At 41.4% G+C, this 23512-nt stretch overlaps 1 protein-coding gene across 1 annotated transcript in view; it reads right to left on the bottom strand.

Annotated features, from left to right (window-relative positions):
• Window positions 1-23512, bottom strand: part of LOC146785792 (von Willebrand factor A domain-containing protein 5A-like) — a 541765-nt gene that overhangs the window by 512790 nt on the left and 5463 nt on the right. The window contains exon 2 of the mRNA XM_085635057.1: window positions 2842-2899. Coding sequence (XP_085491183.1) covers window positions 2842-2893 — 52 coding nt within the window. The 5' untranslated portion in view covers window positions 2894-2899. The remainder of the gene's footprint in view (window positions 1-2841; window positions 2900-23512) is intronic.

The raw sequence follows: 23512 nt of genomic DNA on the forward strand, positions 1-23512 counted from the left end.
ATCTTTAGGGTATTTCTGTCATTCAAAATAGCCAACCGGAACATCAGTGAGAAGTATCGCTCAGTAATTGCATGTGTTATCCAACTTCAAGAAAATACTTCAGAAGATGCGCAGCACACTTAAAAATGTACTGATATCATGTGCCCACACAAACAAGCAAAGCGCTTGTTTGACGTTTGCTGCCATTAGGTGTCGGTCTTTTAAATAAGCAATCTTCTTTCTTGAGAACATTTTCCCATAGATTGACAATACTCAGCAACGAATCATACTCTACCTTTACTCATGTATGATATACACGTACGCATATATAGGAATGCAGATTTTGTATTTGGCCTATGTCAGTATCACACATTTATAGATTAAAGATATAATAGATTTGCAACAGAAATGTTACACTTAGTTGTTCTAAAATCAATGTCAAAGTTTGATTAATATTTTAACTTTTTACACTTTTATGATAGCAATTTAGTAACACATATAAACCAATAAACACACTTCCCATTTAATCATATTCCCATGACATAACAACTGTCCGCTTATAATGCAATATACTGCGACAACATAATTACTGCCAAGCAGCCCATGCAGAAGGTAAGCACAGGCACTCTAGGTATCAGAAAGGCATGCCGGCTGTTCAAATAACCCACAGACGGATTTCTGATGTTCGAAAGCTTTCCCTATTCTAAAGCCACCTCTCCACTGGTCTACGGCGGTAAGAACAGCATTCAATTCAAAATATGGCACAACCAGTGATAAGCCCTAGCATCTCAGTCACACCACTGTGCCATAAATGCAGCACAATCTGGTAATCTAAATCTGGCAACCACCTTTGGTCAACGGTTGGATGGTTGCCCTACCAAATATTTAGGGCACCTGCCTCCACATCAAAATGAAAGGAAATTACCCAACGATACAGTGATTAAATTAATCTTATGTAAAAAAGTCAAGTTATATGATGATACAATATGTTAATACTGTATACCCATTCCAAATCACTGAGACGATTTAATGAACATCTCAACACAGAACCTAAACATGAAAAACTGTGTTATCCTGCTTACAATGCAAGACCAGTATTGTGAAATGTCCTTTGCACAACCTTCAGATGAGTTTGAGCGTTCAACCACCTTTCAAATTCAAACTAGTAGTACCTTTCACCGGCAACAAATAAAAAGATCACTAGCACAGAGTAACAGGCAAACCACACATAGGGCCCGAATACGATGTAGGTCGTAAAGCCTCCAACCTTAGGTCGGAGGCTTTACAACAGACATCATCGGTTTCACATCCAACCTGCTGATTATGATTCAGCCAGTCGGAATTGAAATTGGCCAGTTATTCTAGCTGTCATGACAGGCTCAAGGAACACGTCGGCCAGTTGGACCAGGCCTGTAATCCATATGGATGGCGGTTTACACCATCTGGATTATGATGCGCGGTTTCCGGCAGGGTTTTCATGCCGGCCTTTCCGACATGGAAACCCTGTCGGAAAGCATATTTTGGGGCCCTCGCAGGGAGCCCTTTGCCTTGCAGCCTCCGGTTAGGGGCCGAGGAGGCCCCTATGGTGACCCCTGTTAATCCCTGCACCTTGTGTGCCTGCCACGGGGTGCAGGGATTAACACAACCTCACATTTCCCTATCGGAGCATGTACTAGGCAGAATTAGGCAGTCGGCACAGAAGGACTGGAGGTCGGTCAGTCCTGTTTCCGCCACGGTGTCCGTCGCAGGTAACTCCGACCGACATCGTAATTGGCCCCATAGACTCCAGGAGAAGTTATATATGTTTATCTCTGGAATATAATTCACTCTGAAACTAATCTTGGGTGGAATGAATGATGCTATAGATTTTATTATTTTTTTAATTTGTCTCATAGAAATATGTCTGGGAATTTAGAGTTTAATCTCACACTTAGCTTTGATAATTGCTTTTGTTTCTAGTTAATGTACTCATTAATACCCTATAGCCCCTTTATCTTACCACTATTCTCTTAAACCCATTAATAGTTGTACCTTTTTTTTAATATTTATACTCTTTTTATCCAATTTAAATAATGCTGTTACCTGTGGTAGTCCTTCCTTTCCTCCCATTTATTTTGGCCTAGTTTTAATTTATGTATTGCCTTTCAGTAAACTAAACCCCTAATACTTACTGGTATTTCCTGATGTTATTTGTTTCCTTTGTTTATGGTTCCAGTTTATATAACCCTGAAATGTATGCACCCTAAAGTAATTATACTGAGAAATATATATCACATCAGCAGCACAGCATGTAAAACATGTATGCACAATTAGACGGGTTGGCCTTTGCCATTTCAGTTGGCATCTCCTTTTCCAATCATTGTCTCCATTGTAAACAATGTTACTAGTAGACATCTCATTCAGTATTCATCATATTATTCAGTTGAGCATGCAATTACATTTTTAACAACAAAGGCAGATTCTGAGCTCAGTCTTCAAGAATTTCTTCAGCCCAGCATGAAGACACACTATTGGAAATCTGAAACTTTCCATCTTGACATAATTGACCATCATTAGGAAAAATCAACACTGTATGACTTTAGCTTGAAGAGAACAATCACAAAGAACCAAGACCAAATACATTTCGAAACATCAAAAGTATAAAAAAATAAAATAAAAATGAAATTGCATGAAAAATCATTTAAGAGAACTGCATCTAAAATCAAAGAAATCTTGGGAATCACCTAACCCTACCCAAGGGATGAGTAATACCTCTGTCAGACCTTGGAGGAGGATCATGAAATCCAAGACACACAAAGAGTTGGTGCACAAGACAGAAGTCATATATAGTCACTGTGCGTAAAAAGGGGTAAGACCACACACCTGGATCATTGGAAGCTGTGAGGAGTCCACAACAGCAGTTTATGTCAGCCATTACTGCCTGAGGAAAAAAAGAAAAAACATTAGGCACTTCATTTGGCCACTAATTAAATTATGATGTAGCACATTCTCTTCCTCCTCCCTTTTCCCCCCTTCCACTACTTTTCCTCAATATGGTAGAAGCAAAGTGGAAATGACGAAGATAGTATAGAAGACAGGATGAATTCTCTCTCAAGGTAAAAGAGATATGAATCACTAGCTAAGACCAACCAAAACACAAACTGCACACACTATGACAGGTTGATGGCTGTTAAGTCAAATAAAGAGGTTTAGACCTCATACGTGTGAACAAAAACGGCCTTTGAGACCTCTTTAGCTGTCTTGCCAGGCTACTGTTTTATCAACAAACAAACAAAAAAGTCATACCTGGAGAGGCTTTTTTCAGTGGGTTGTGTTTCAAGGTCTTTTAAACCGTCATTAACATTTTGCATCAATCAGTCCAACACAGCATACAATGTTATGGCAAAGGATCTGCACAATTTACCTATTGGCTCCTCACACTGTAATTGACTGCCCAAACACTGGGCACATTGTTCACATCCAAATAAAAAAGATAGTTCCCTCATCTTAGTGTCAACGCTGGTTCAGGTGCACTTTGGGGATTTATGTATGTATTAACTTTAAATATCCACTATTTACCCCTTGGGCGCTCAGACAGGCGGGGGCTTATTTTCTATCTCTTTTTTTAAAATTGCTATGGCTTAGTGTGTAAGTGACATTGCAACATTGTAGCTACCTGTAATTTAAATATATACATTTTTAATGCAAGCATATGGCTGTCACTTTTAGGTGGCAGGACTTTTTCTTTTTTGAAGATACTCTCGCAATAAAAAAATTGTCACAGCACCAGCTTGCCAAGGGTCAGATATTTTGGGCTTCATTCGTGGTTATCTGTACATCATGCACTGCAGATTGGATTGCCCCTCGGTGGTACCAGTGTGGCTTATAGATGACGACAATTCCATTCCTCAGGATCACGGTTTGATTAAAAATGGAAGATCCACCACCAACCTTTTAAACACTAGATCACCTCACCTTCTTACATTGGCTCCACTCTGGGATGGGTAGCCCTGAGCCCTTCCGGGCATTGCAATTCAAATGGTCCTATCTTTTCTAATACTAGCAACAATTTAACAATTCTACTGTTTTGGTTGATAACCCCCAAAGTATCCTAAAACTATTAAAACCTGTAATCCAAACTTCCCATAATCAGGTAGAGAAGAGCAAAATATGTATCTTTTTTATCAAGATAATATCAACAGTGTTTAATCATTTAAAAAGGTAGCAAAATATTTTACTGCATACTATAACAATGACTCCTAAATTGAAAATACAATGTCTGTGAATGAAATGTACTTACTGCCAACTGACCAGGTAGCTTGTCTCGTGAATCTCTACTTCACATAAAATGTAGCACATTAACAATCCTAAACACCTGAAACAGTATCTTTTGGCGAGTCCTCTAACAGGCCACTTCCGAAACTTAAAACTGTGCTACCAGTCTCTGAAAATTGGGAAAATATTCGGAATAAGGATGCAGAGTTTTTTTTTTTAACTTAAGAATGCGCGCTCCTGATGTAGGCCATAAAAGATATTTAACATTTCAGATTAGGGAGTTTCAGACTAGGCAGACGTCTATTCATGTGGCATTTGCCTTGCTTGCACTGTACAGATGTGTTGTTTCAGAGGAAAATCTGAATATACCGTTTGAAAGCTCGATTCACTATCTATCGTGTGACTGCTCTTCGTTTTCATTATATTTCAGTATAGGTTACTATAAATGTTCTCCCTTTTTACATGCAGAAATGACAGCTTGTGGTAGATGCTAAAGAATGCAATGTTATAAAAAGGAATCAAATAACCCCTGCGTGCCACTGTAAATCACATTCAGTTTATTGTCAGTATTTAATTTGGTTAGTGGGGGTGAGGCTTTCAACTTTCTAGGAGGTATGTGTAGAGTTTTTTTTTAAAAAGAAGAGAATTATCCATTTCATTGCCAAAACAAAAAGCTACAAAATAAAACGTGGTAAAAGTGTTGCAGGGATTCTGCACCTACACAGAACTATGCGCAGGAAAAAAGGACCTCGGTGTATAGGGGTGTCCCAACCTACCACCTTAGTGCCCAAATTCCCCAAACCGACTAGCTATAGTGTCTCATTCGTTCTCGGCGAAAAATCACGAAGCTACAAATGATTGGACAACCCAGAACACAACACTCCCGACTCTCTCAGAAATTGAGGTAGCAAGATATACCCTTTCGCCCGCTCACTCGTACTTGTCCACAATAACAATTGGCAGAGTCACTGTAGTAGTTTGAAATTTTCATTTTAACCATTGTGCTCTATAATACAGTACACGAGCCACTACCAGCAGCAAAATGCATAAACTCAAAACAATTAGCATTGTTACAATTCCATAAAGTAAGAAGGGGGAAGTCATTATATAAAGGGTGTGTAAAAAGGACTATACGGCCTAACCATCCTCCCCTTGACTGGAAGAAGTTTATTATATGAAAGAAGATCTCTGGGCTTTGTCAGCGGACCCCATACCTTAAAGCCTGGATGTATTGTTTACATCGTAGGCATAGCATACCTCTTCTCCATGGAAAGGGCTCTCTCCAAGTGTCTTAAGACATGCAACCCTGCAATATCAAAGCACGAGTCTCCAGCAGTGCAGCTGTGTTTAGCATGTTATGTCTAGGTGCTAGGTACTGACCAGAACAGAATAACAAGGGGCATTGTTTATCGACCTTGCACATTGTGTTCAGACTAAACTCCAGGAACTTAGCAGAGAACCTGAAAGGCAGACAGTTCTCATGTGAAAGGCATAAACAGAGTCTTGCAAAAAAATAAGGTCATGTAGTAACGTGCACAAAAGCAGTGTCATGGCAGCAAAAGCTCATGCTAACTTAGCAATGTCGACAATGACCCTAATGGCCATATAACAAAAGAAATAGGATAAACAAGCATTGGTAAATCCAATAGGCCTGGCTTTGGTTGCTGAGCTATTGGTTTCACCAATGTGGGTTTACTCTGAATGCCTTCTTTTAAAGTATAAAAGAAACCATTCAAAGATGCCCATCACTATGTGTACATGCAGATAGATGCACAAATGGTCATCGTGTAATGGCTTTTGCTATACTTTGTCCAAAAGACATTGAATAATGGTCCCCGTTACATGCTCATGCAAGAGAGCACATGGATGGCCATCTTGGAATGGTTTGCCTGTACTTTAGTAAAACCCATTCTATAACAGACATTTGCAATGCAACCGGTCTCGTATTTGTCAAAGTTAGAGCTATTAGCGTTGTAAATGACAATGTTTTTACGTATGTTTTTATGTGGAGCCATTTTGTCTTAAAAATAGCAGGGAACAGAATAGAAGTAGCCGTAGTACCACAGCTGAATGAATAAAGAAACACTTTCAAGCTGCAAGAAAGCATGTTTGATTCGTTTTACCTTTCAGATGCCTTAAAGTAGGCCGAAAGCACCACAAGCCAAACAAAAGATTTTTGCACTCCTCTTCAGGTCAGTGCAAATGTGACTGCAAAAAGACTAATGTAGCATGCACTCATTTGAAACTGGGATACAGATTTCTTTATATCATTTTTCTGCAGCTTCTGGACTCATTAAAGAAGCATTGGCAAAGCCAATAAGTTTGCCTAAGAAAGACCTATTGGCTTTGTCAATGTTATTTTTTATGTATTATTTAATATTTTGAATTGTGAAGAGACTTGCTCATATTGTATGTGATGATTGTTCAGTAATTTATACAGCAAGCATTTTAAATGCTCGGCTCAAGCACGGGTTCTAAGATTTGAGCCAGACTCTTGGCTTGGCTCTGGTTCGCGTTCTGTTAATTTGTTGGCTTGCCCACCTACATTATTCAGAGTTAAGAGTGGCGAGTCCATGAAAGAAGATCTGTTTGGCGATCCATGAAGGACTCAATAACAAATGCTGGACAGATGCTTATATTCAGTTCCAGTGAAGTGGCCTGTGTCCTTCATTGTAGTATTCATAATGTTCTGTGCACATTTTAGTGTGAATATCCGGAGGGCCGAATTTTGATAAGCCGCTCACATAAAAGGTGGAGTCTGAATGCATAAACTTTATCTAACATCCCAGTGCTGTGAAACTTTGGGAGCTGTATCTTGCTCAGTGTTACAACCTTACATTTAACAGGCTGTGTGTGACATGGGCAGAGGGGCAGTATTCTCATAAGGAACCTGTGTAAGAGCCAAACATGAAGGCAGAAGCGCGGTGCGTGACAAGGCCAGGAACAAATGGCTGGCGTAAACAATGCATGAGAGCCATCCCATAATTATGTATCCGGAAGTCGACCACAAAGCAGATGTTTATGAATTGAATAAAAACGTTTCTTATTTTTAGATAAGATAAACTTGTAAACAGCTTGCACCTTCCTAACACTTAAAACTCCAATCAAAGCCAAAACCAAGTGTGTCCTTTGACGCTAAGCAATCCAGTGTGAGTCATGTTCCACCTGAATCATTACATTGTATGTTCTCATTCTGCACCAGTTTCTAGCAAACTATCTTTTATGGTGTTCTCAAAAACACACAAATGCCCACCTAGGAATGGACGGGGTGATAAATAAGCAACATGAGGGAGGCCGGTGAGAAACAAAATGGGAGAGTGTGAAAGGGGGTGGTGGGTGAAACAGAGGGTGGGTTCAAAACAAGGGTTTAAGAAACAACGGAAGGTGGGGGTGGGTTAAAACAAGGACAGAAAACGGGAGGGAGAGGCGCTACTGGCACATGCACTCCCCGAGAAGAGAGTATGTAACATCCCAGTGCTTTGGCACCTGGGGACCTGTACACCTTATATCCGACTGGCTGAGTGTGGCACGGGCAGAGGCGCAGTATTTTTACAATGAACCTCTGAGAGGCAGCCTATGAGTGTGCAAATAGGAAGGAAGAAGCATGGCGTGTGACAAGGCAGGAACACATGGCTGAGCCGAACAAAGCAGGAAATTATTCATAACATTCAGTTCAAAGCGCACGCATGTCAATGCCGGTTTCAACCTGACTGCCAAATCTGTAGATAAGTGTCCACCAAGAGGACGCCATTGGCAGCCTGCTCACACACATTTTCAAGAAAGTGCAAAAGACCACCACACGGCACGTAGCTGGTATGGCCTAACAACATAAGCACAGCTGCCAACACCAATCAAGCAATGTTTATTGTTAGAAACAAATTCAAATGTCAGCCAGCACATGGAATGAGCGATGTTAACGCTACGCAGCCGAGAGTGGGAGGAGGGCGGGAGTGCAGATGGAGTGTTTGTTCGTAAATAAAACAAGCATTTGCAATGCAATAGGTCTCGCATTTACGAGGGTTTGAGCTACTGACATTGCAAATTACAATGCCTTTTATTTTTTGTCCGTTTTTAAAAACATAAATAAAAGGCATTGTCATTTACAATGCCAATAGCTTAAACTCGCGTAAATGCGAGACCTATTGCATTGCAAATACTTGTTTTGCATGCCACACGCCATTCCAGGTTAGACCCAGCCATATGCAAATCAGTCTTGACGTTGCTCCCCATGGGAACTGTCCAGTCCGAGCTGCCATCATTACAAAAATACTTTATAAAAAAGTGGTTTAGATGTATTTTGCTACTGCGATACTTATTGGTCAAACTGCAGTATGCAACACAATTGTTAGAATTTAATAGCAGCCCACAAGAACAAATATAAAGGTTGCTACATCCTGTGAGACACAGGGAAATACCATCCATTCCTCAACAAGCGTAAAACTAAAGGGGAGAACATCAGAATGCACAATGGCAAAAGACACACTGGGAGTGTCTGCACCCTGGATTCCTACGGAAAGATCTGTAGGGGGGGGTGTAACTGGCACCAGGTGCGTTACTGTGGACATGGCTTCGGGGCCAGAGGAGAGAGACAAAAATGTGAGCACTGGTGATGAATCTCATTTCTACAACCGAACAGAACCAACAGGTGGTTATGTTTGCATCGCTTGTATAACAATAATGTCCGACCACACTACAAAAACAAGATGAGATGGGGGGATTTTCACCAAGCACAGAACTGTTGGGAAACATATCAGCACCGGAAAAAATGCAAGAAGCTTGGGTCTTGGGCTAAGGACTGTCTTCACAGTAAATAAAATACGTATAACATGACTATCGTCCTTCGCTTAGTTTTTCTAGCAAAAGAGAAATAATTTCAACTTATTATCAGAGCTCACAAAACAAGAAGTAAAGGATTACTACCAAGCAAATGCTTGTTTACTATTCGTATCATAATTTAGATAACATCAGGCCCCACATCTCACACTGCTGTCTACATTCTCTTGCAGATAAGCTAAATCAGCAATTAGAAGTGCTTCCTGGTGTCTGTTCCCACTGAAGCCATAAAACGAGTTGAGAAACACATTAGGGTCAGCTGAGTGTCAGGCTGTGCTGGTCCTTGGCTGGCCCTATTTGATGTGTTTTTTTGTGCGTGCTTTTTGCTCGCATATCATTGTCCCTAATAAACAACAATTACTCCAACGATGGCCCTTTCTCTAATGAACCCCTGCCTCTTGCCAAGAACGGCAGAGAGGAGACAGAAAAAAGCTTTGAAAACAAAAATAGGGCGCGATGTGAATTTGTGGCCACATAATCTCATCAAGCGCTTTCTCGCAAATTGCTTGATAGCTTCTGCCTAAGTGCATTTGCCTGTGTAGTTCTGCCAACAACACCCTACTCTGTGTTGCCATGGAAGTTGCGAGCCACCCAGTTCCATTCACGACTGCGTTCTCTTGGAGGCTGGCAGGGTGCTTTATTCGTACTATTTTCCTTTGTTTGCTGAGGTTCTGCTGCCCTGCCGTATTTCGAGCTTCTCTTTTTTCATTTAGGAGGTGAGAGAGTATTAAATTGCGTCCCAAGTTAACATGAACGTACCACGTTTTATTTCATAGTCTGCTGTGCAAATATTAAAGTCGAAAAGTTCTTAGCTGCTGCAGGAATTTGAGCCTCTGAAACAGCTTAGCGCCAAATGCGTTTCTGAAGTGAGACTTTGGGGACTGGGCTGCGAAGGCAGAGAGAACAGGAAGATAGTTTTTAAATGGGCAGCGGCTCTAATGTCACATTGCAGAACAGGCTGTTCAGTGATTACCGCTTCCAGGCCAAGAACATAATAAAGCTATGAACGTTATTTATTGCCAGTAAATAAAGACCGAGAGCAAACATAACGGCTCTATTTCTGCTGCCGTATTGATTTCCAGTATTGTAACCTCTATTAAGGTTCACTTACATAACACAGCTCAGTTGTTGAAGTAGTACTTCTAAGAGGGGTAAGAGGGCATTCAATACCCATTAAATACATTTACAGACTGCATAAAAAATCGACAAAGTGTGTTGCATTACCAGGGGCGGGGGTTGGTTTTGAAATTCAGCTGGGAGCAGATTCGAACATACCTACTGCTTGATTTGTTTGCAGAGGTTAAAAAGGTGACTCATTTGCTGGTGTTGTAGCATTCTTAATCAAAGGGGTGGCATAGAAACACATTCACGTCTTTCAGTAAGTGATGGACGTAAATCCTATACCGCATGCTAAGATGAAACAAGCTTTGGAAACGCGGCCGCGAAAGTGAAAGTGATCGTGATTACGATCGCTAGGAAAGCTTTGGAAACGCGGCCGCGAAAGTGAAAGTGATCGTGATTACGATCGCTAGGAAAGACACATGGCGCTGCACGCGTGCACGTTCACGTGCACTGTAGCTTTAGGCCACGGCAGCACTTTGAAAAGGCCAGATATAAAATGTCTCTTCGAGCCTTTGGCTCGCGAGACCTAAACAAGCACTTAACCAAGCTCTTTTTCCATTGCAGCTTCATGAAGGGAGGTGGGAAACAAACACAAGGGATGAGCGAGAAGCAACAGTGGGAGGTATAGAGAGCACCATAGGAGCCACCTGTTGCTGTGTGAGGTCCCAGGTTTACGTGGAATAGATTAGCCCTGCATTTTACTAAAGCATATGCAAAACACAGGGATTATTAACCCCCACTCTCTCACCTCACGCACGTCTTTTAGGTATGTGAGCACCGCAAGGTTGTTGTGGTCATGCACGCGCCTCAAAGGGGACACAGCGACTTGCAGCTGCTGGGGCTGTGAGACTGACACCCTCAATCTGCAGGAGGACTGCTGATGCAAAGTGACATATAAGGAAGAAAAAGGTACAATGGTGAATGATGACTTGGGGTTAGTGTAAAGGCTGGCTATGTTTCAGTGCATTCAGTCCCAGACAAATCAATAGTGAAAAACAAAGAAACCTTAACGTTTTGATTTCAATATCTGCTTGCAGCACGGCTGTCGGATTTTCCTAATGCAGTAATCCAACCCAAATGTAATGGGGGTTGGTCACGATCATCCAAACAAAAAATCTCCGTCTGCCTGACTCCGCTGGCTTATTGGAAGAGAGGGGAAGGCAGAGCAGAGAGAGCGGAATTCATGGGCGGGGGAAGAGCCGTTCTCTATGAGGATAGGAACCAGTCCACGGCTGCGGCATCAGAAAGCCCCCAGAACTGTAGAGCAGAGCACCGGGCTAGGGGTAAGCATGGCAACTCCAGCACTGGGCTGATGGGGAGAGACCCAAGCAGGCACTGAAAGTAGTGCCCCCTGCTCTGAGGCAGGCAGCAGCATAGCCCTCCCTCTCCGTCCGCTGCTCTGCTGTGAAGTCAGCGCAGGCTGGAGCCCGCTGGCTGACTGGAAGAGAGAGGGTGGGAGGGGAGAGGGAGGGAGGTTTGGGGTTGCGATGGCCAACAAAACAAGCTGCGAGGGGTGGGAGATGTTTTGGGGGAAGTCACTGGGAGATTAAGTGAAGTGCAAGCAGCACCGTGTGCCAGCGAGGGGCAAGGAGAGGCATGAAAGAACAAGTGCACGCGCCTCGCGCTGAAAGTAAAAAAAAAGAAGAAAAAAAAGGAGGCACGTCTGGTGAGTGGTGTGCGATGTGCGAGCGCTGTAAGGGTGCCTGCGAGCTTAATGAGCCATGACGAGAGAGGAAAGCCAGATGGTGCCTGTGCGCGTAACCGCAAGCTTTAGGCCACAAGCAAAAGCGTGTGGACAGCTTTTTGAAGTCCCCTTACTAAAAGTCTTGCCAAAGCAGCGCATGCGCTACCTCAGGCGAGACCTGTCACCGCAAGACACCGCCATCCATATTAGGATTAATACGGAGACGTGCCTTCATGGAAAGTCATGCGGTTTCTGCCTTAGGGGGCCCGTTGCAGGCCCCCAGGGTGTTCGGGGGTGGGGGGTGCACTGGGGGTACCTCTGGTACACCTCTACAGTTGCATGCACAAGGTGGCAGGCACCACGCGGTGCCCGTCACGTTGTGCATTCAAATGCACAACATGCATTTTTTACATTGCGGTGGGTACTGCTCGCAGCACCGCCCGACGCAATGTAAAAAATACGGGATGCACCAGCCAGTGTGGCGGGTACATCCTAATGCCACTGGCGGGACCGCCGCACCTTCGGCGGTCGGTCCCTGGCACCCTTGCGATGGCATTGTAACGGTCCTCCTAGTTCTTACTATAAATCTATAGATCACACCTAACTTGTGAATGTACACTACAATCAAATTACCTGATACACTAGGTTTTAAATGGATTGCTTCCTCAATCAAATACTTAGCCAGTGGTGTTTCTACAAAGGAAAATATATCGATACAGGTATACATAATCTCTATTTTAGGTGAAGGAGCAAATAAACTATTGCATATTTCAGCTATCTGTAAACTACCAATTATTAAAACTGTTACCCTTCACAGGCAGTGCGATGGGGCAGAAAGCATGGCTGATTAGACATGCCAGGAGCAGTTTGCCTAAGGACTAATCCTTTGGTAAAATCCCCATGCAAATTGCTGAAATTGTCCCTCAACCCTCCCGAATTAAAGTGGAAATGAATACCCCTCCTATTGCTGCCTGAAAACACAGAGGTAACTCCGAAACACCTTTCACATTTTGGCTGCACTGGAGAGGCGACTGCAGGGAGCGCTGAATGGGGTGAGCAGGCTCTGGGGCCAATAGTTCTTTATATGTGGATCGTTAATGTACTGTACTAAAGTCAGTAGCCAGGTATTTAATTACAGCTAATCTTACCATTTACTAAAGTAGGCGTGGATTTTGGAATTTCTTACCCCCTCTGACAAATACAGGGGTTAGACGTTTACACTGCTTAATTCCTGTTAGGCCCCATAGGATGAGTTGAAGTCACGCATTGGCATAAGCCGGTGCCATCTGTTGCTTTACCAAACAAAGTAGAACAAACCAAAGACAGAAACTGACCTTGCTTGATGTGGACAGAGAAGCATTGAATAGTTCAGGGTGTAAGGTATGTGTGTAATAAAGTCATCTAGAATACTCGTTTATATGGCATTCTTGTTGTTAATATAACTATAGGCCAGAGGCTATGAACTGAGGGATTGCGATGCATATTGGTTCCATCAATGACTTCACTGAATGATCACTATCTAATTTGTTGCCATTTTTTCAAGCATTTATATGTATCGGATTTATGCCTTTAATTTCTGGAATAATGATCATTCATATATTGCACTGGAACAGGGCTTTATATTTAATAAAATCTTTTAAAAATAAGTAGTATGGATTTCTTGTGGGTCCATCAATTAGGCAAAGGGGATCCATGTTAAAATATCGATGTAAAAAACATAGTTGACAAAAATATCGATGTAAAAATATTGATTACAAAAATATCGACTCCCTATACTTAAACAGGTAAGTACAATAATATCGACACAAAAATATTGATGTAAAAAATATAGAAGTAAAAAATATTGACTTAGCAAATAAAATGACTTAAATAATATTAATATTATTAACAAAATAAATTACATTTAATATATATTTTAACTAATTATAACAAATAAACTTAATGTAATAAATATAAACACAAAGTGTACATATACATATATTTACTTAAATACATTTTATTAACTATTATCTTTATTTAATTTTTGAACTTTTTAAATTATATAAAAACAAAATATACACATATAATAAAATATTCTATATTTAATTCACACATTAAACTATTAAAAAAAGAATAAAACACACATTTAATAACAAAATAAACACAATAGTAGCAAAAACGTTGGATAGTGAAGGGGTAAAAATTACTATTCCCACTCCAGTAACTGCAACAGTAGGGAAAGCATTGGATAGCGGAGGGGTAAAAATTACTATTCCCACTCCAGTGAGTGCAACAGTAGGGAAAGCGCTAGATAGCGGAGGGGTAAAAATTACTATTCCCACTCCAGTGAGTGCAACAGTAGGGAAAGCGTTGGATAGTGGAGGGGTAAAAATTACTATTCCCACTCCAGTGAGTGCGACAGTAGGGAAAGCGTTGGATAGCGGAGGGGTAAAAATTACTATTCCTACTCCAGTGAGTGCAACAGTAGGGAAAGCGTTGGATAGTGGAGGGGTAAAAATTACTATTCCCACTCCAGTGAGTGCAACAGTAGGGAAAGCGCTGGATAGCGGAGGGGTAAAAATTACTATTCTCACTCCAGAGAGTGCAACAGTAGGGAAAGCGTTGAATAGCGGAGGGGTAAAAATTACTATTCCAACTCCAGTGAGTGCAACAGTAGGGAAAGTGCTGGATCCCACAACAATATAAAAACAAAACCAACATTTTGATTAAATTTTATTTCTAATAATACCATAATAAATAATTAAATTTAAATATATTATTATTATTAACAAAGATAATAAAAATTCATTAATTACACATTATTTAACACTATAATATCCACAACAAACACCTAACAATAATTTCACAATTACAATTAATAATTACTAATTAATTAATGGAAATTAATTACAAATAATGAATCAATAAAAAATAAATTACTTACCACCCTTCCCACCATTTACACCTATAAACACCACAACACACACCTAAAATTAATTAAACAATTAACATAATTAATTATTAATTGATTAAATGAATTTAATTAACAAATAACTATCAAACAATTATTAATTAACACATTTAACTCTATAACATCACAATTATACATATTAATTATTCAATAAATGCTATATAATTAAATTACTTCCCTCCCTGTTCCCCTATAAACCCACAACCCACTACAGAACTAAAAACGCAAAATTAAACTTTAAAAAAATTAATAACTAGTAAAATGTTAACACATATAATAAAATAACAAAAATTCTCATTAAAAACACTAAAATACATGATATTATTAATAATTCGATATTATTAACACCTATATTTTTGTAAACGATATTTAACACGTCAAAATTTTTGTAATCTATATTACTTACCTGACAATCGATATTCTTGTCAACGATATTTTTGTTGTTGATATTTCGTCCCCAAGATATTTTTGCGGCGATATTTATGTATATCGATATTTATACATCGATATTCCTGCTCTGTACCAGCAAGGGAGCCCCAGAACTCACAAGTAGATATAATCCTGCAATCTCTGACAGGAATGATCAATATCCAATGCACATTATCTCCAGCTAAGTCGTTGGAGGTGCGTGTACATACTGTTTGGTGTTTGTAGCTCATTTTGGCAAGTTGGTCCAGAGCCGTGCTTGCAAGGAGCCGTAAAGGTCTATCTGGATAGTATTTAAAATGGGACCTGTAAAGAATGTATCAGCCCATGTAATAGCACCCTGCCTGATCACATGTGCACATCCATCAGAAAATGAGTGCGCTACAGCGCCAAGGTTAGTGGATCAGTCCTTTAGCTTTCCATTTTCTATTTTTTTTTATTAGGAGCATCCAGCAGCTATTAGGAGCATCCAGCAGCTCCCTCGACACTGCTACTCTGCTGCTTGCCACTCATGCCATCTACAATTTGCTGCATCTTTTGCGGTCACTGCTTCTAAACCGACAAACTGAAATGGCACCGTCCTTAGTGGATCATTTTACGATTACAAAATGTCACACATCTTGGATTAGAACAACAATAACACAAGATGTTGTATCGCCGGAGGATCATTTTAATCCCTGCTTTCTCCCTTTGGCACTATTTTTTTCAATCTTTTTCAATCTCCCTTAACCCATTACTGCGTTTCTCTATCTCGTTCTGGGTCAGAGTAAGAAAATTAAAAGCAAGTCCCAAACAGAGTGCCAGCGGCCCCCACCTGGAACCACCGACTAAAATTAGGCACTACCCAAACACACAGATCAGTTCATTTACTGTAGATTTAGTACATGAATACACGGCATCTTGGAAGCCTTACTATAAACAATGGAGCAAATCTCTGGGTGCCACAACAGACTAACACTTGGAAAGATAACGAGATTGACCCAAGGGCACCCTTCAGAATCCACTGGTTACGAGTGTTTAAGGGATGGATGGAGTGTGTGGAAATTGCTAAAACCATATATTCAAAGTGATCTCATTAAAAAAATGTCAAGGAAAAGGTTACAGTTGTGGGCCCTACTAAATTAATGACAGTCAATTTATTAGCTTCTAAAACTTGCTACTGGTGCTTCTGACTATGAGCTATTGGTGAATGCAGCACGAGAAAGACTCAAAGACAAAAGGGGGAAAACTGATATTAACCTAGTCAGAGATGAATACGGGAAAGGTCCCCAAAACAAGGAGTATTTTTTGTTCTCATGAATAATTGATGCTCAAATGTGGTCACAGGTGCAGGAGACGGATATAGTGAGGCATTAGGCCTGAACTGATTCAGGCCGTACAAGGACATGAAAAATCATTATTAGAAATGTTGCATACAGCATTCCTGAAACATTGTGCATTATAACATAATTTCTGCAAATCAACATTCATTGAAGAAACTTAACTCTGTTTCATAGAGCAACCTTGCTATATTAAGAAATGAGAGCATTGCCAGTTTTCTATGCACTGCCCTCGCCTAGGAAAAAGTGCAAATAATGGCACTGCACTTGTGGGGGCGTGGCTTGGCGCCCGCGAGTGATGGCGGCGCCCGAGTAAGGCTCCGGAGCGGCGCCGTGAGACCAGCCGGTTCCTGCTTTCCACTCCTGGAGGCGAACGGATGAGGGAGCGTCGGATTATGCCCTGACCACACCCGACGTCGATTGAAGCCTTTTCATGTCTCCGCGACGCTGAAATTGCCGCTTGTAAGCTCCCTCAGGATTCTCTCGTTGCGGCGGCCATCTTAGCTCTGCAGATTGATGCGTGCTATGTTGAGGTAACTGCTTCATCAGCTCAGTGCTGTGAGCGCACGACATTATACATTCCTTGTGGCTCACAATTCACTTTCCTGACTACTTTTCCTCTCTACACCGATTTTTGCACTGCCTGCCTTCTATTTGGAGCGCTTGTCACTCATACAGTATTTCAACAATGCTCCTTCACGAAGCGCCCTTCTTTCCTATACTTACCACTGAGCTGTTTTTCAAGCCATGATATTATCAACGCCCTACTAGGATTGTCTCATGCCTTCCTCGCGAGTGCACGCCTGGTTGTTTCTCTATTGTCAATGTTACTAGTTATTGTAAGCTTCTGTGAGGTATATGAGAGGACATTTCGCTTCATCTCTCGCTAATTTGCTTGAGAATACCTCGCACTACGCAATGCGTTGATACCTACATTCTGCAATACAATGCCACACTAATAACATCCTGGTAACATCACAGTTGGCTCTTCTGTTTTTCCTCATGAGCCCTGGCGACTACTTACGTCTGAGTATTATGGAGATGGTTGCTTTCCCTGCCTGACGTACTTATCACCCTCGTACTTCTGATGTGTTTTCTCTTGAGCTGTCTTTGATTTAGCTTCTTGTGACCTTTACCGTGTCAACCATCTCACGGCTTTGTCATATGGGCAGACTCAAGTCAATGTTGCATTCGTCTCGCTCGCCCAAACCTCAGATTTTGAAGAACTCCAAGGTTTTCTCTGCTCTTTCACAACTGGAAGACTCTCTTAATTCGTCTGGCTCTGTTACACCAATGCATCCTTCCAGGCACTCGCCGGATAACTCTAAATCTAACACGAAGAGGCTTAAGTCGGACTCCCTCTCACCCCCAAAGCACTCTGGTCCAGTATCCATGGAATTATTGTTAGAAGAAATAAGATCCTTGCGAACCTTTCATGGAAGAGACAAACAGTAAGCTCCAGGTTCTCACGGACAATTGGTCGCAAATGGAAACGAGGGTTACATCAATCGAAAAATCTGTTCAGTCATTTAAAGAAAGATCCTCTGTTGTCTCGAACCTGAAATCTCAAGTCTCGGATCTCCAACAACAAGTAGAGCAGTTGGGAAACAGAAACAGACGCAACAATCTTCGTATTTATGGCCTAGTTGAAGGACTCGAAGGGTCTGACCCAATCACTTTCTTCAAGACGTTTCTTCCCAAGCTCCTGCATCTGCCACAGGACAAGGCTCTCAATATTCAGCGTGCTCACAGACTGGGTCGGCCACCTTCTTCTGCTTCTTCCTCACATAGACCCAGAGGGGTCATCATCTACTTTTTGGAATATACAGATCTCTTGATGGTATTGATGGCGGCCAAATCCTCTCCGAATCTGTCTTGGTCTGGCTCATCCCTATTCTTTGCACAGGACTATGCTAAGGCCACCGCCAATCGTCGCAAGGTTTTTCTGAGCCTAAGAGAAGATCTGCGCGCGATGGGGGCACGATACGGCCTTTATTACCCATGTTTATTCAAAGTTACCTATAATAATAAGACTACAACCTATGAAGACCCTGTGCGCTTACAAAGCTTCATCAATGTGCACAAATCATCTACCATGGATGTCTCCGGACCATCATCCTCTGCTCCTGGTTGACTAGTGCTTTTATGACTATCTGAAGGCTCTCTCTATCTTGTTCTTGTTTAGAGACTCTCGCTAGGTTGCAGTTACCCTGAGTTCTTCTGATTATCTAAATATCCACTTTGCCGATGTTCTATTGTTTATGCATGATGGTTGTCCCCTGTTCTACTTGTTAGTCATGATCTCATCATAATCTCCTAGTATGTTTTAATTCTTTGTTCTTCTTTTTTCGTCTTACAGGAATTTTTTCGTGTTCAATGGTGTCTCCCGGTCCCTGCTTCGTTGCTCGTGGATGTGCTGCCTCACCCATGTGGTTCCTTCCCTCCCCCACCCTTTCTCGCACCCTTCCTCTGTAGGTATGTTCTTTCTTTATTCCCTCAATTGTCTTCCCCGTGCATCCGCTGTTCTTTCCTTCTGTCTCTTCCTATTCTCTCTTCCCTTGTTCTCATTTTTGTCCATTTGTATCCATCTTGTCTTCCTACCTCTGATCGGAACCTTTTGTTTGTGTAAGAGATGTATCCCTTGTCTCTTTACATACATTTGTTTCTCAACTGTTTTCTTATTTTTGGCTTTCTGCTTAAATTTTTGTATTCCTTCCTTACACTCTTCCTTTCTTGATAACAAGTATGCTCTTATTTGCCCTCTTTTCCTCCTTCTCTTCAACATTTTTACACTATTTTCTCTTCTTTCTTTATGTCTTCTCTTCTTTTCATGGGTTTTTTATTCATTACTCATGTTTTCCACATTTTTTGTGGGAATATTACTTTTATGTCATTAAATATATTGTCATGGAATGTGAAGGGTATTAATTCCCCGATTAAGCGTCAAAGGATTTTGTCACACCTAGCCAAATTGAACGTTGACATTGCATTCCTCCAAGAAACGCATTTAACTGATACAGAATCTGTTAAGCTCAAACGTGGATGGGTGGGCGAACTCTTTTACTAGCAGGGTGACGGTAAACGGAATGGTGTGGCAATCCTTTGTCGTAAATCTCTCCCCTTTCAGGTTCTTACCCAAGAATCTGACGCTTTTGGTAGGTGGGTTTATGCCAAGCTATCACTCAGGGGTGTTCCAATCTCTCTCCTTAACGTTTATGGCCCAACCACGGGTGAACCTTCTATTTGGGCCAATTTCTCTCCACTTCTAACTAAATTTATGGACCACAATTTTATTCTGGCGGGAGACTGTAATCAACCGCTGGATCCCTTTATTGATAGGACATCCAAGACCCCCTATACTCCTAACAAACCTCACAAGCTGTTTAGTCATGCTATTTCGCAACATAAGTTAGTAGACTCTTGGCGCCTATGTAATCCAAAACTACGGGAGTACACTTTCTATTCTCCCTCTCACCGCTCCCAGTCACGATTAGATTATGTCTTTGTTTCCCACAAACTTGCTCAATCACTTTTACACTCCGAAATTGGCCCGATATTGCTTTCAGATCATGCTCCTGTTCTCACATGTGTTGATGTATTCCCTAAGATTGCCGGTCCCAGAAGATGGCGTTTTAATAACTCCCTCCTTGCCGATTCCAAGTTTACAGCTACCTTCACCTCCTTTTTTGCCGATTTTTTTTTTGATTAATGATAACGCCGCCCTTCCGGAACATACTATTTGGGATGCCTTTAAAGCAGCGGCACGTGACTTTATCATTAGTTACGTCGCGAACAAACGTAAAACTGCTCGATGGTCCACCAAAAGCCTCCTTTCAGATATTAAGAGATTGGAACATGCATATTTCACCTCCCACTCTGCTGATAGCTTGACAGCCCTTGTTGCAGCAAAAATGAAATTTAATGAGAAATCTACAGAAGATGCCTCCCTGTATTTGCTGAAGTCGACTGCTAAATTTTATGGGGGTAGGAACAAAGCGGGGAAGCTCTTAGCTAACTATTTGAAGATTAAGCATAATAAGTTAAATATTGAATCTATTTATGACTCTGATGATAATTTGAAACATGTAGATGCTGACATTCTTGCTGAGTTTTCACGTTTCTATGAGACTCTGTACACACCTGAGACTCAACCCTCTCCCAGTTCCCTTGTCCGCTTTTTCTCTACCATTCATACACCAGCCAATTTCCCCCTTGACCTTTCCTCCTTAGAATCTGACGTTACACAAAAGGAATTGCTCACTGCTTTGCAACTTCTCAAACTCAACAAGGCTCCTGGCCCAGACGGGTTTACCGTTGAATTTTACCTTCATTTTTCTAAGTTGTTGATTCCACGATTGCATTCCCTTCTTCATACCTTTACTGCCCAAGGTGCTTCCTCAGGGACGTTTTCAGATGCTCATATTTGTTTGATACCCAAACCTGGGAAGGACGTTAAGTATTGCAAAAATTACAGGCCTATATCCTTAGTCAATATTGACTACAAACTTTTCGCTAAAGCACTGGCGATTCGACTGGATCACCTTCTCCCTGATCTTCTAGGTGAAGAGCAATCCGGATTTGTTAAAGGCCGACATATTACGGACAACACTAGACTCCTATTTAATATATTGTCAAAGTCTTCCCGCTGTCAGCAATCCCTTGCAGCGGTTGCCCTTGACGCCGAAAAGGCGTTTGATCGGGTTGAGTGGCGCTATCTTTTTCACACCCTCACTTGGTTTGGCTTTGGACCTAGATTTATTTCTTTAGTCTCCCTGCTGTACTCACACCCTAGAGCTGCAGTATTTGCGAATGGTCAAATTTCTTCTTATTTTGATTTAGGTAGAGGCGTCCGTCAGGGTTGCCCCCTTTCCCCCTTTCTTTTTAACCTTGCTTTAGAACCTTTTTTGTCCAAACTACGTCAGAATCCCGCTATCCATGGATTCCAGATTGCAGACTTTCAAATTAAGCTCGCTGCTTATGCAGATGATATTTTACTTTTTCTTTCCAATCCTGCAGAATCCATCCCCGCTTTTCTGGACGAAGTTCGAAACTATTTCTTTATTTCTGGATATAAGCTTAATCATGATAAATGTGAGATCCTACCCTTGACCAAATTCACTTTCAAACAAGAATTTAGTGTCTCCCAGTTTACTTGGTGTCCCTCCCATATTAAATATCTGGGGTTATATATCACTTCCTCCATTCCAGACACTGTCTCTTTATGCATGTCCAAGTGCGCACAAAAGATTGCGGACCTCACTGCAAGGTGGCATCCTTTATACCTGTCCTGGTGGGGTCGCCTGGAGACTATTAAAATGATGATTTCCCCCATTATTCTTTATACATTGTCCAACATTCCAGTATCAATCCCATCGCGGTTCTTTAAAAAGATTAACTCAATATTATCCTCATTTTTATGGAACTCAAAAAAATCCAGAATGTCTCTTGCCAAACTAATTCGCCCTGCTTCTGAAGGTGGTGTCAACTTTCCTGACTTTCCTGCATATCAGAAGCCCTTTTTGTTACGTCAAGCTTCCCTCTGGCTGCAAGATCCCACCTCCCCCTGTCCTTTGTGGATTAAGGTTGAACGTAATCTCCTCTCTCCATTTTCTTTTGCAGAGTATCTTGCTTTCTCCCGTAAACCCTCTTCGCTTCCCACTCCTATCCACAAGTACACCCTCAAGCTCTTATTGTCTGCTGCCCCTGATCCCCCTCTGACCATTGACGATTTCCTCTCCTCCACCATTTGGCATAATAAATATCTCTTAATTAGTCGTAAGCCCTTTTACTGGAAATCTTGGAGAACCCGAGGTTTGATTTGGATCTCGCAACTTTTTTCTGGCCCCACCTTTTTCTATTTTCCTGATCTCTGTTATTCTTTTGGTTTACCCTTATCCTCTCTCCCCAAGTATCTTTTACTCAAAGCTGCTGTTCTCGAGACTTATGAGCGGATTTCGAACTCTTCGCCTCCCCTTGTTTCACACGTCCCTATCTCTCAACTTCACTCTCTCCTACGTAACACCCCCAAGGCATCTCTTATCTATAAATACCTCCACACGCATGAGTTGCCTAGACCTAAATCCAAGGTTGAACATCAATGGGAATCAGATCTCGGAATAAATTGGCCGATATCTCTATGGGATAAGATATGGGCAAAACTCCGTAAAACCTCCAGAGCGGCCTCCCTGACACAATCCTTATTTTTTATTTATAACAGATTACTTCTTACGCCTTCTACATTAAACAAGCGTTTTCCAAATACCCCAGATATATGCTGGTCGTGTGGTACCCCTAATGCTACCTTACTCCACATGCTATTTCTTTGTAAACATGTGCATGACTTTTGGTTACAGGTGTGGGCTCAAGTTAATGTTATTTTCCATACTTGTATTCCTTTTTCTCTCCCTCATCTCTTCTTAGGTAGCTTATCTTCTAGCTGGGATAATGTAGATATGCATGTTCGCATTGTTGATTTATTATTGGCTGTGGCTTTTCAACAGATTACTGTTAATTGTAAAAATGCATCCAATGTTTCCCTCAAAGTGTGGTGGTATAATGTTTGCCACAACCATAGACTTGATACTGCCTTTGTTTTTCCTGTTCAATTAGCAGCTAAACGTGCAGACTTATGGCTCCCCATTACGCTGTATTTAAATAACTGTGTTGCCCGCTCTTTTCGTCCAATGCCTGTTCAACAAGAAGTTCCTAAACCCCCATGATACCCTTTCCACATTCACGTTTTTCTAGCATACTGTTTTGTTTTTATTCTTCTAGCGATTTGTTGTTTAACTTATAACTGTTATACCTTTTATGATTCTTTTTCTAATGCCCATGATTACTGCTTTATTGTATTTTTCTTCTCTCTTACATTTTGCATTTCTTATCCCTTCCTCCCCTTCCTCCCCCTCTTCCCTCCTCCCTCCCCTTCATAGCTGATACTGTGTA

The sequence above is a fragment of the Triturus cristatus genome, chromosome 11, assembly GCF_964204655.1.
Source record: "Triturus cristatus chromosome 11, aTriCri1.1, whole genome shotgun sequence".
NCBI classification, from domain to species: Eukaryota; Metazoa; Chordata; class Amphibia; order Caudata; family Salamandridae; genus Triturus; species Triturus cristatus.